The sequence below is a fragment of the Myxocyprinus asiaticus genome, chromosome 28, assembly GCF_019703515.2.
Source record: "Myxocyprinus asiaticus isolate MX2 ecotype Aquarium Trade chromosome 28, UBuf_Myxa_2, whole genome shotgun sequence".
NCBI classification, from domain to species: Eukaryota; Metazoa; Chordata; class Actinopteri; order Cypriniformes; family Catostomidae; genus Myxocyprinus; species Myxocyprinus asiaticus.
In genome coordinates, this window is record NC_059371.1 from 30636951 (window position 1) to 30649311 (window position 12361).

The following is a 12361-nucleotide window of genomic DNA, read 5'->3' on the forward strand; positions in this document are numbered from 1 at the left end:
AAGTGGATGAGCTCTCGATTGCAGCATCGGATAGCGGGCTGTCCAGTCTGACGTTGATGACTCTACTGGGCTCCCACCTTCGGGTGTGGTCGCCCAGTCGCAGTTTGACGCACAGCTGGCAGCCATGCTTGCCCGGGCAGCTGCGTATGTCGGGCTGGAGTGGAACCCTCCAACACCCCGTACCCTTGCAGCCTGACGATTGGTTCCTGGGCCCGGAGCGCCGCTCACGGCCACGCCCCACCCTGGTCCCTTTCTTCCCGGAGGTGCATGAGGAGCTCACGTGGTCGTGGCGGGCACCTTTCACTGCCTGAACCCGGTCTCTGAGCTCCACCGCTCTCATTACCCTCAATGGTGGGGCTGCCAGGGGGTACTCAGCGATCCCACAGGTAGAAAAGGCAGTTGCGGTACACCTGTACTCGCAAAATTCCGCCACCTGGCAGGGCTGCCCGAGACCCCTGTCCAGCGCCTGTAAGGTTATGTCGTCTCTGGCAACTAAGGCCTGTGGTGCCGCTGGACAGGCCGCCTCCAACCTGCACGCCATGACTCTCCTGCAAGTGCACCAAGCCAAGGCACTAAGAGAACTGCACGAGGGTAGTTCTGACCCGTGATTGATGCAGGAGCTGCGCTCGGCGACCGAACTTGCTCTCCGGGTGATGAAGGTCACAGTACGCAGTCTCTTGGGCAGGCGATGTCCACGTTGGTGGTCCAGGAGCGCCACCTATGGCTCAACCTGGTCAAGATGAGAGAGGCTGACAAGGAACGGTTCCTTGACGCCCCCATTTCCCAGGTCAGCCTGTTCGGCGACACCGTCGAGGACTTCACCTAGCAGTTCTCGGCGGTGAAGCAGACGGAGGCTATACAGCACATCCTGCCCCGGCATGGCTCCAGACTCCGCATCTGCTCGTCGCAAAGGGCGTCCTCCTGCAGCAACAGCACCGGCTCTGCCGCAGCACGCCCCCGCGGCCTGGCCCCAGCGTGGAGCCCACCACAGGAAGCAGACGCCATCCGTCTCACGGCCGGCTGCCAAGAACCCGAGGAAAGCTTCAAAGCGCCCTGAGACGGGCGACCCAGGGACGAGAAGATCCACTTCTTCGGAGTTGGTAGACAGACCACTCCATCCCCCGTTGGAGGGCCGGGAGGAGAATCTTTTGTTTAATTTTTCACCGCATGCCCAAAAGGCTGCGGTACCCAAAACTTCAACTAAAGAGTGGTTTCCTCGTTCTCTGGGTCACAAGTCAGGTGTGCGTGGTCGTCGTCATGACCACCGTCCACCATCCCATTTCGGCAGGTTTGGCGCTCCAGCGGCGGATGCCCTGCCCCTGCGCACCCAGCAGTGGCACAAACACGCTCACACTGGGTTGGCTCTGACGGACTGCGGGGACGATGTTTCTCCCCCCTCCTCGACCAATCTTATGGTGGGTATCAGGAGCCAGGTAAGTGCTTCGATGTCCCTGGACTCAGCATGGCCATGGGGCTCGAGCCCCTGCAATGTGGCATCTCAGGCTACGCCCCGCCGCAAGGTACCACCCGCCGCTATGTCCAATGTGATTATCCCCTTGGTCCCCCTCGCCTGGAGTTTGGGCTTGTGCTTTCCAATCCGTCGCGATGGCTGACCCGGACCATCTGACTCGGCTACGCGATTCAATTCGCCAGGCGAACGCCCAGGTTCAGTGGCATCCACTTCACCTCGGTGAAGGGCGAGAGTGCTGCTACCTCACGTGCAGAGATAGATAGAGCCTGTCCCTCCAGCCAAGATGAAGAAAGGGTTTTATAGCCCTTACTTCATCGTACCGAAGAAAAGCGGTAGGTTGCGGCCAATCTTGGACCTGCGAGTTTTGAACCGGGCCTTGCACAGACTCCCGTTCAAGATGCTGACGCAAAAACGCATTTTAGCGAGCATCCAGCATCAAGATTAGTTCGCGGAGGTAGACCTGAAGGATTCGTACTTCCACGTCTCGGTTTTACCTCGACACAGACCCTTCCTGCGGTTTGCTTTCGAGGGCCAGGTGTACCAGTACAAAGTCCTCCCCTTTGGCCTGTCCTTGTCCCCTCGTGTCTTCACAAAGTTCGCAGTGGCAGCCCTTGCCCCGCTAAGGGATGTGGGTGTCCGCATACTCAACTACCTCGATGAATGGCTGATCCTAGCTCACTCTCGAGAGTTACTGTGCGCACACAGGGACCTGGTGCTCTGGCACTTCAGCCATCTAGGGCTTCGGGTCAACTGGGAAAAGAGCAAGCTCTCCCCAGTTCAGAGCATCTCTTTTCTCGGCTTGGAGTTGGACTCAGTCTTGATGACGGCGCGCCTCACGAACGCGCACGTACAGTCGGTGCTGAATTGTCTGAAGGCGTTCAGACAGAAGACAGCGGTTCCACTGAAACTTTTTCAGAGGCTCCTGGGGCATATGGCATCCTCTGCGGTTGCCACACCACTCAGGTTGATGAATATGAGACCGCTTCAGCACTGGCTTCAGACTCGAGTCCCGAGATGGGCATGGCGCCGCGGGACACATCGTGTGGTCATCACGCCGATCTGTCGCCGCCTCTTCAGCTCTTGGACCGACCTTTCATTTCTACGGGCAGGGGTTCCCCTAGAGCAGGTCTCCGGGCATGTCATGGTTACGATGGATGCCTCCAAGATGGACTGGTATGCAAAGGGCACACAGCCGCAGGCTCCTGGACTGGCCACGTTGGCACATCAATTGCCTCAAGTTGTTGGCAGTACTGCTCACCCTGCGGAGGTTCCGGCCGTTGATCCAGGGCAAGCACGTGTTGATCCGGATGGACAACAAGGTGACGGTAGCGTACATCAACCATCAAGGCGGTCTACGCTCCCGTTGCATGTCACAACTCGCCCGCCGTCTCCTCCTCTGAAGTCAGCAGCGCCTCAAGTCGCTACGAGCCACTCACATCCCGAGCGACCTCAACACCGCAGCGGACGCGCTGTCATGACAGGTTATGCTCAGGGGAGAGTGGAGACTCTACCCCCAGGTGGTCCAGCTGATTTGGAGTTGATACCTGTGCTCAACCAAAGACCTGTTTGCTTCCTGGGAATCCTACCACTGCCCGCTTTGGTATGCCCTGACCGAGGCACCCCACGGTATAAACGTGCTAGCACACAGCTGGCCCCCTTGACTATGCAAATACATGTTTACCCCAGTGAGCCTACTTGTACAGACCCTGTGCAAGGTCAGGGAGGACGAAGAGCAGGTCATCCTAGTAGCACCCTACTGGCCCACCCAGACATGGATCTCAGACATCACGCTCCACACGACATCCCCCCCTGGCAAATTCCCCTGAGAAAGGACTTTCTTTCTTAGGGACGGGGCACCATCTGGCACCTGTGACTAGACCTCTGGAATCTCCACGTCTGACCCTTGGACGGGACGTGGAAGACCTAATTGGCATACCACCCGCGGTGATAGACACGATCACTGATGTTGAATCCCTCCAGAACGCGTCTCATCCCCTCATGGGACCTCTCTGTAGTCCTTCGGGCCCCTGGAGTCAGCTGAGCTTAAGGGACTCTCTTTGAAGCCTGCCCTCTTGACTGCGCTCACTTCCATCAAGAGGGTAGGGGACCTGCAGGCATTCTCTGTCAGTGAAATGTGCCTGGAGTTCAGTCCGGGCTACTCTTATGTGATCCTGAGACCCGACCGGGCTATGTGCCCAAGGCTCCCACGACTCCGTTTAGGGATCTGGTGGTGAATCTGCAAGCGCTGCCCCAGGAGAAGGCAGATCCAGCTTTGGCGTTGCTGTGTCTGGTGCGTGCTTTACGCATCTATATGGATCGCACACAGAGCTTTAGAAGCTCCGAGCAGCTCTTTGACTGCTTTGGTGGACAGCGGAAAGGAAGCGCTGTCTCCAAACAGAGGATTGCACACTGGGTCATTGACACCATCATGATGACATATCACACTCAGGATGTGCCTCCCCCCGTGGCGCTACGAGCCCACTCTTCTAGGACCCTGACCAGGACCCTGAGCAGTGGCGCCTCTTTGACAGACATCTGCAGAGCAGCGTGCTGGGCGACACCCAACACCTTTGTGAGGTCCTATAATATCCGGGTTGAGCTGGTTTTGTCCCGTGTGTTGTTAGGTCTGAACAGGTAAGTTCCGGGACAGCTGGCTGGGTGTCCCGCTTGTGTATAGCGCCTTTCCCCTCCCATGAGGTGGAGATGTGCGACTTTGATTCCCAGTCGTTTTCACAAGTTGTGATCGCTGGATGACTTTCCTCCTTAGCCCTGTGGCAGACGAGTTTGCGGAGAAACTCGCTGCCGGCCCAGTACATGTGCTAACTAAGCCCTGTACTGGGGTAGGTGCTCCACATGCGCTGATTCCCCATAGGTGACCCCATGTGATATATCTTCCGCTAAATCATTTCCCTGTCAGTAAACTGCGCCTTCCTTGGGCAGAGGCTCCTCTGCCCCTGGTCACCATGCTTGTAGAAACTCCTCCCCCCTTGGGTAGGACCTACCATGCGACTTCTCCACATGAAATACTTCCGACAAGACTCAGTAAGACCATGTGACATATTTCCACTCAAAATACCCCCCCCCCAGGTGGGGTGTGGTCTCCGTGGTGTCTTCCCCTTGGGAGTGACACCCCCCGACGTAGACATTTATGGCCCCCAGTTGGTTAACAAACATTCTTTTTGGGGAGAAAAAAGAGGAAAAGAGGCCACAGCTGGACTAGCCTGTCCCTATTTGTTGGGCAGTCGACTTGTTACCGAAGGACCATTTGACGCTCATAAGAGCGTTGGGGGAGGTTATGTGACGGCCTGGTGCGCTGGCTACGAGGCACATTGCGGTCTTCCCGTCTCGCACCGCCAGTCCACGTAACACAGTTCAGCTAGTTGTGGCATTTTGTATAGGGATCCCTAGTGTCACTACATCGACACAACGTCGAGTGAGTGACAGATAGGGAACGTCCTGGTAATTTTCGTAACCTCCGTTCCCTGATGGAGGGAACGAGACGTTTTGTCCCTCTTGCCACAACACTGAACTACCTGCTGAAATGGCTGGGACCTTGTCTCGGCTCCTCAGCACAAAACCTGAATGAGTGGTTGCATGCCAGCTCCTTTTATACCCGTATGTCCGGGGGAGTGGCATGCAAATTTAATCTTTTCATCAAAATAAGGCGATATGATGTTTGATGGGTCATTTAATTTATGATCGCATGGACAGAAAACAATGTTGCAAATTTTGAAATATCGAGTTACACTAAACTAAAAGTTTTGGGTCACTTGCCTGAAATGTTTCTCATGATCTTAAAAACCTTTTGATCTGAAGGCATATGCTTAAATGTTTGAAATTAGTTTTGTAGACAAAAATATAATTGTGACAACGTATTAATTTATTTAATTACAAAACTAAAATGTTATTTAAAAAAATTTTTTTTTGAAATGGATGACTTGGACTGAATAATTAAGAAAAGCAGCCACTAAGTGCCCAGCATATAGATGGAAACTCCTTCAATACTGTTTAAAAAGCATCCCAGGGTGATATCTCAAAAAGTTGGTTGAGAAAATGCCAAGGCAAAATCTAGGCAAAGTGTGGCCACTTTGAATATGCTAAAATATAACATAGTTTTGATTTATTTTGGATTTTTTTAGTCACAACATATTTCCCATATTTCCATTTACATTATTCCATAGTTGTGATGACTTTACTATTATTCTAAAATGTGAAAAAAATAAAATAAAAAAAAGAATGAGTAAGTGACCCTAAACTTTTCAACGGTAGTGTATGTCACGATATGGTTCGTAATTTTTTTTGATCGCGATATACTGAAATTCAAAATATTGTCCCATCCCTATTCAGTACCATCAAATACTTCAAAGTAACATGGTATTATGATCTGATACCATCAATTTTAAAAGGTTTGTTTCAACAGAATCAAAGCAAAATAGGTTCTTATGCTCCATTATATGCAGCCACAAAGAGGGAAACAATGACATTTACAGATCAGAACCTTGAGTGTATGTCAAATGGAAGACTATGAACCATTGAGAGATATAGACACTTAAAGAGGTGCTGAAGAAAGCCTTTGTTCCTAAAGTGAAGCTATTTGGACATCTGAAGTATGTTGAGCTCTGAGTCATTTCCTCTGATTTGTGGTTCTGGGAACAAAGCAAAATTCACCTGTCCAAAGGCATAACATCACAGTGACCTGGGAGTTCTCTTCAATGGACCAGCTAAAACCCAGATTAATGAAACCAACACAAAGGCCAGTTTCACGACTACCTCACTGTTTATTCAGAAAAAAAAGTTGAAGATCTTACCACAAAGGAATAGAGCTGGGAAGAACGGGTCTGGAGCTCTGGCTTACACTCCCCAACGCACAAATGAACTGGACCGGGTTTGCTGTCTGCAGGAGTAGCATCCATCTCACACACAATCCTGAGAAAGAATAAATATACTATAACATTTAATCAGTTACATTTAGAATCTGTTACTTTTGTGTGTCAGAACTGTGGTGCAGAATCCAGCTCATTTTCTCATGACATGTTTTCTAAAATAAAGGCTAAAAAGCCAAAAAAAGTACCTTTGTGTGAGTGCAACCTAAAAAACAGAAAGGACTGAGTACAGAAAAGGTGGCTTGTACAAAAACATACAAATTGTACTCCCATAGAGAAAAATAAACTATAATGACTTTTCCAAAGTTCAACCCTTAACCCAAACATAAACCTAACTATAAAATGTCACCCCTTACCCAATTCCTAAACCTAACCACTTTTATCAGAAAATCTATGTTGTGTGCCACAAAAGAAAGAGAAACAACTGGGTGTGGAATGAGCATTCTTACAATTTGTTTCTAAGATTAACCCTGAACCCAAACCTAATCGTAAAGACTAAGCCCTAAAACAAAATAACCTAGCCATAAAATAACTTTTGTAAACCACGGATGAAAGAAAACAGCAGGATTTGGAACGATTACACAATCTCTTACAAATTATTACTAGTTGCTATGAGACTATGTCCAGTTGCTCCAATATTCAGATTAGTGGTCAATCAATATGGGTTTTTCTAAACGTATATTCCTAAATTTATATTTAGTCAAATCTTGAACATTTGGTTACATCCTTGTATGAGCCAGTGAGGCTGATCAACTTGGTCTTTCTGGTTGCCTTTATGTTGATCGTCAAAGAAGCCTTGCTGGCTAATCTAGTTAAGAAGCCTGCTCACCAACAACTCATGCCGGGGACCAGCATTCAAAACACAACATATGCTGGTGGTGACCATTGTCACCTTTACAGCAGGGGTACCTTTCATTGATTATTGCTATCAAAAACTTGGTGTTCTGTCCCTGAGGGATCTTTGTATGCCAGAACCTTGAATATTCCTCACAACAAAGTCATGAAGCATCTCTTTATTGCACCCCAACCACAGAGTGTATGAGAATATGTGACACTCACTTACAGCTGTTGTATGAACAGAGGTCTATCCTATCCCATGATCTTGATTACAAAGAGAGCTACACTTCTGGAGTGACTCCAGATTAAAAAACAAAAGTACTGAAAATCTTCTCCACTCCTGCTGAGTGATCAGTATGCGACTCTCTGTCTCTCCATCTATTTCCCCTTGATCTTAATGCAATTTTTGCTTTGGTTCCTTGATTGCTTTAGTGCACACATTCCATTAGCCAAATTGACAAGACAATGCGTTGACAAGGCACACATTTGGAGCATCGAAACCATATGTTCTCTTAGGTTTGACACCATAAATACTTGCTCAAAAAACACAGCAGGCTGTGAGAACGCAGCCTGAGAATCAGGCAAAGACACCCAGCACAAATCAATATCACACACTCTGATCAGGGAGCGGGCTGATGTTGCAACATCATATGGGCTGATCAGGTATCGGCTTTGCAGAAGGGTGGCCAGATCAAAAGACATAATAAAAACACAGAGCCCACTGACTGGCCCTGAAAAGGAGTAAATATGAAACAAACATGAGAGTTCAAATCTGAATTGAAAAAGTGTGCTTGGAGGTGGGTCTGCTAAAATCGATGTCTGGTTGATATAGAGCCTTCGTATCAAGGATGACTGTCAGAATGCATGCAGTGCCGACCGTGTGATAGTGGGCGTGATGTGGCTTCCTGCGGTGAGTCTGACAGCTTCAGCAGACAGCATTTGCAGCTGTGTGCTATGTATATAATGCCCTCTCAATCACACTGAATGTGGGACTTAGATTTCTGTAGCAATTAAAGTTGGGCTGGAAGTTTGGATGCTCATTCATTATTGCTGTGTGCTGAATGAGAACAGCTAAGTCAAGAATCTATAGGAAGGTAGTAGCCTGGACCTAGTTGTTAGTGCATGTGTTCTGACACAAGGTGATGTGATCCCTTCTACCTATCATTTTCATTGTCTTTGTCAGTCCTATAAGAATTATTTAAGGCCACGTCTACATTAATACATTTTCATTTGAAATCGCATTGATTTCTCTACGTTTATGTCTCTCATCCACACTTGAACGTTTCCACTGAAAACAAAGATTTACGAAAACACTCAACATAACCGCATACTTTGGAAAACCATGAAGTTAGGTAACTGAAAATGGAGTTTTCAAACGAAAACGGATTTGTGTATTTGTGTCCCAAAGAAATAAAAAAATGGAGTTTCATGTGGCTTTTAGTCCATGTATATTATGTTTGAAGCCATTTACAGAATTTGCTAGTGTGTAAGCATACTCCTAAAAGTTGACAAAGATAAGCATTTAGCAGATATACAAATTAAATATTTGCAGTTTTTCTCTTCTGGAATACAGACCAAAAATATTGGTGCACTCCACAGATTTTTGTCAATCAAACGCTATTTAGAATGATAATGCCCCTCCCCCTAACACCATCTGCTAGCAAGTAGCAATTCATGGTTCATTGCTGTGACATAACTAAAGCCTATTGGCAATTTAAAACACGGGACAAGTCCAAAATGAAAAACGTCAACACAGGAAAGATAACTGCACTTGTCAAGTGATTTCAAGGGGTCTTCAAAAATCACAGGAAGCTTGTGTATAGTAATGTTTACAACTTTGGTACAAAATGGTCAGACAAAACACAGACTCATCTCTTTCCTGCTTCTGTCCCCCATCTGCGGGTTTGATGGGGTCCAATGGTGCATTCTCCATTTCATCCTGACACCCCTCCATGATGCCATACAAATGAATCCACTCCCACTCGGCTCAGCTTCGTCCCGCTCGGATTAAACTGCTGTCAGAAGAGAGAGGGGCTGACAAATCTCCCTCCTACAGCCGGCAGCACGCAGCGCATTTCAATTACCGCACGTTTTCCCTCTCACTCTCTCTGTCCCTGCCTCAGTGGCAGAGAAAGAAGGACTGTGGAGAACACAGACACTATGGGCTATTAATACCCCCTTAAAGACACAGAGGCATAAATGTTTGAAGTCCTAACATTCAGAATTCCTTTCTAAAACAAGGTCAAGATGACTCGTATCTTGCAATAAAGGGAAAGTTCACCCCTGTAATAATTTACTCACCCTCATGTCATTTCAAACCTGTTTTAACCCTTTGCTTTCATTAGTGGAATACAAAAGGAGAAGTTTTAAATAATGTTCACACTACGCTTATCCATAAAATTAAAGTGGATGGGGATGTCAAGCTCCAAAATGGGCAAAAAACACCATAAAAGCACCATAAAATGTGGTCCATATGACCCATGCACTATAATCAAAATCTTCTGAAGCCATATGAAATTCGTTTTTTTATCAGAAACTCAGCCATGGTCACCATAACTTTCATTATATGGAAACATCAGCTTGGACATTCTGCTGTAAATACATTCTTTTGTGATAAACCAAAATAAATAAAGTCATACAGTTTTTAAAGGACATGAGGGTAAGCAGGGGTGTGGCCACAAGGGTGGTACAAGGTGACGTCCAGCAGGGCAAAACTTTCTGCCTTCAAATACAAATTCCGCTCCCAGTGCAACTTTGCAGAAGTACTTCTGAGATGATTATTCTATCAAGAGGAAGAAGAAGAGGTGAGAGCAGAGCAAGAGACAGCTAAGCAGGAGTTTCGCTTTAATATTGTGTAAAGAATAAAATGTGTTACATCCCTTCTGACTTAAATCCTGTGTCTTTTTCATCAAACAGTTGTTGCTCCCCCTCCTTTCTCTTTCGACTAAAAAAAGGGTTCACCAGGTGAGATAAAGTTCAGCAATATGTGCAACATTGCAGACAAACCTGTCTCTGGATGAGTGCGCGATTTTTCTGCATGTCCTAGCAAGAAAATGCATTACACAGGCAAGTAAAGCCTTCTGTGTAAACAAAAGGTCACCTGCGATTACGAATCATCAAGTTTTTGATTTTTCCTCAGTAGGTCTGATTTGATGAAAGGGTGGTGAAATTCAGGCTTAAGGATATTTGCCAAATTCTAAGTCAGTGTTAACGACACAATTAAAGGAGTAAACAAAGACATATGCTGAAGAATGGGACCTGGTGCAGGCAGAGACCAACGCTGGTTAAGATGTTTCTGTCAGATAAGACTATATGGCAGATTGAACAAAACAGAAAGAAAGAGGGCCACCACCAGGGTGGGATGGGGGATACATCCTCCAACAGCCAAATTAAGGTTCTTTTTTGGAGTAACATTTGATTTAGATTTTGAAGACATTTTACAAACAACAGATGAAAGAAATGAAGGCGATGTATGTCTAAGCGGTTCGTTCAGATATAGCACTTTCACTGCTCATGTGCAAACCGCCAGTGCTTTTTAAAGAACATACCTACATAAGCATGTGAGCCATTTTCCACTGCAGTAAACAGTGTAAAACAAATTGAACTAAGACTCTATCACAAATGAACCAAAAAGAGAGCCAATTGCACTTTACCCTTTTCATGAGTAGGGTCTAAGTTCCTCTGCAGTGCCCCCTAGAGTGAGTTATTTTTCCATGCACAGCCAGTAGAGGGGGGCAGAGTGTAAATGATTTTTTTTATTTTTTTCTTGTCATAAAAAAAAAAAAAATACTGCATATAATATAGTAAACGTGAACAAATGGGTTATGTCTGCTGTACTGTTTTTGTTTTATTTATTTTGTTTTTATAGCTGTAAAAAACAAATGAACAAATAATATCAGCAGTCTGGTTTGCCTATGCACTGTTTGACATCTCAGACATTGTGTGAGTGTGTGTGTGTGTGTGTGTGTGTGTGTGTGGGCGGGTTTGGGTGGTTTACAAGGAAAAAATTTTAGGTTACAAACTGGTAATTACAATGGTATTATGCTATAAATGTAGTTTATGAGGACATTTCTAGTGTCCCCATAATTATAATCATTTAAAAATCACATACTAAACAATGTTTTTTTGAAAATGAAAAAATGCAGAACATTTTTTGTGAGGGTTAGGTTTAGGGGTAGGGGTAGGGTTAGGGTTAGTTCGTACAGTATAAAAATAATTATGTCTATGGAGAGTCCTCATAAGGATAGCTGCACCAATGTGTGTTTGTGTGTGTGTGACAAGTGCTAATGTAAACAGACTTGGCTGCGTGCATCGGATAATCACGCTCGATCAGCATGTTTTCACAGTGTGTATACGAGTTTTAAACTGTTATTGTGGTGTATTTGTGATTGTTTTCTGTAACAGACAGCCAAACTAACGTATTATATGCCTGAAAAGACTGTTTGAGTTACTGTTTGTGTGAATGAAAACCGAATCTGCACCTAAGCAGACGTGGCTGCGTGCATGGGAAGATCGCGTTTAGATATGATGACTATGCATATACAAGCTGGGAACTGTTATTGTGGTACTTTGGTGACAATTTGGCTGTTTGTTACATAAAATACTCGAAAATACTCTTTGAGTAGCAGTCTGTTTGACGAATGACAACCGCTACTAATGTAAACAAATGGCAGCATGCATCAGAGGAAGATCGCATTTGATATTTGACTGTGCGTATGAGCTGTAAACTTTTTATCATGGTACTTTGGAGATGAGTTGGATGTATGTATATAAAATATACTTATTCTGTGGTTTAAAAGACTGTATGAGTAACTGTTTGAGCGAATATTAATAACAGACCCTTGACCAGCGCAAAAGCCGTCATTTTTGCAGAAACACAAATGTGTGACACTACTCTGCAGGGCCCAGTTATTAACCGTTATGGTACGTATGAAAGATTTAAAGGCTAGAGACAATGTAATATTTTGTTATTTTTGTAGTCCACTTTTTAAAGGTTTGCAATTGAGTCTATAAAGAGGACTCAGATGTGAAATCACACTGAGATTACGGCTGTTGAGATTTAATGCATGTTTGTACAATTTCATATATAGTGTATAGTGAGTTATTTTATAGATTTCAATAAAAAATAAAAATAAAATATTAATAAAAGATTGGTAAAAACTCAACCAGT

General features: G+C 45.7%; 1 protein-coding gene across 1 annotated transcript in view; it reads right to left on the reverse strand.

Moving 5' to 3' along the window:
- Window positions 1–12361, reverse strand: part of LOC127418658 (plexin-A2-like) — a 312630-nt gene that overhangs the window by 86822 nt on the left and 213447 nt on the right. Inside the window, exon 14 of the mRNA XM_051659328.1 lies at window positions 6280–6397. Within this exon, the coding sequence (XP_051515288.1) occupies window positions 6280–6397 (118 nt within the window). The remainder of the gene's footprint in view (window positions 1–6279; window positions 6398–12361) is intronic.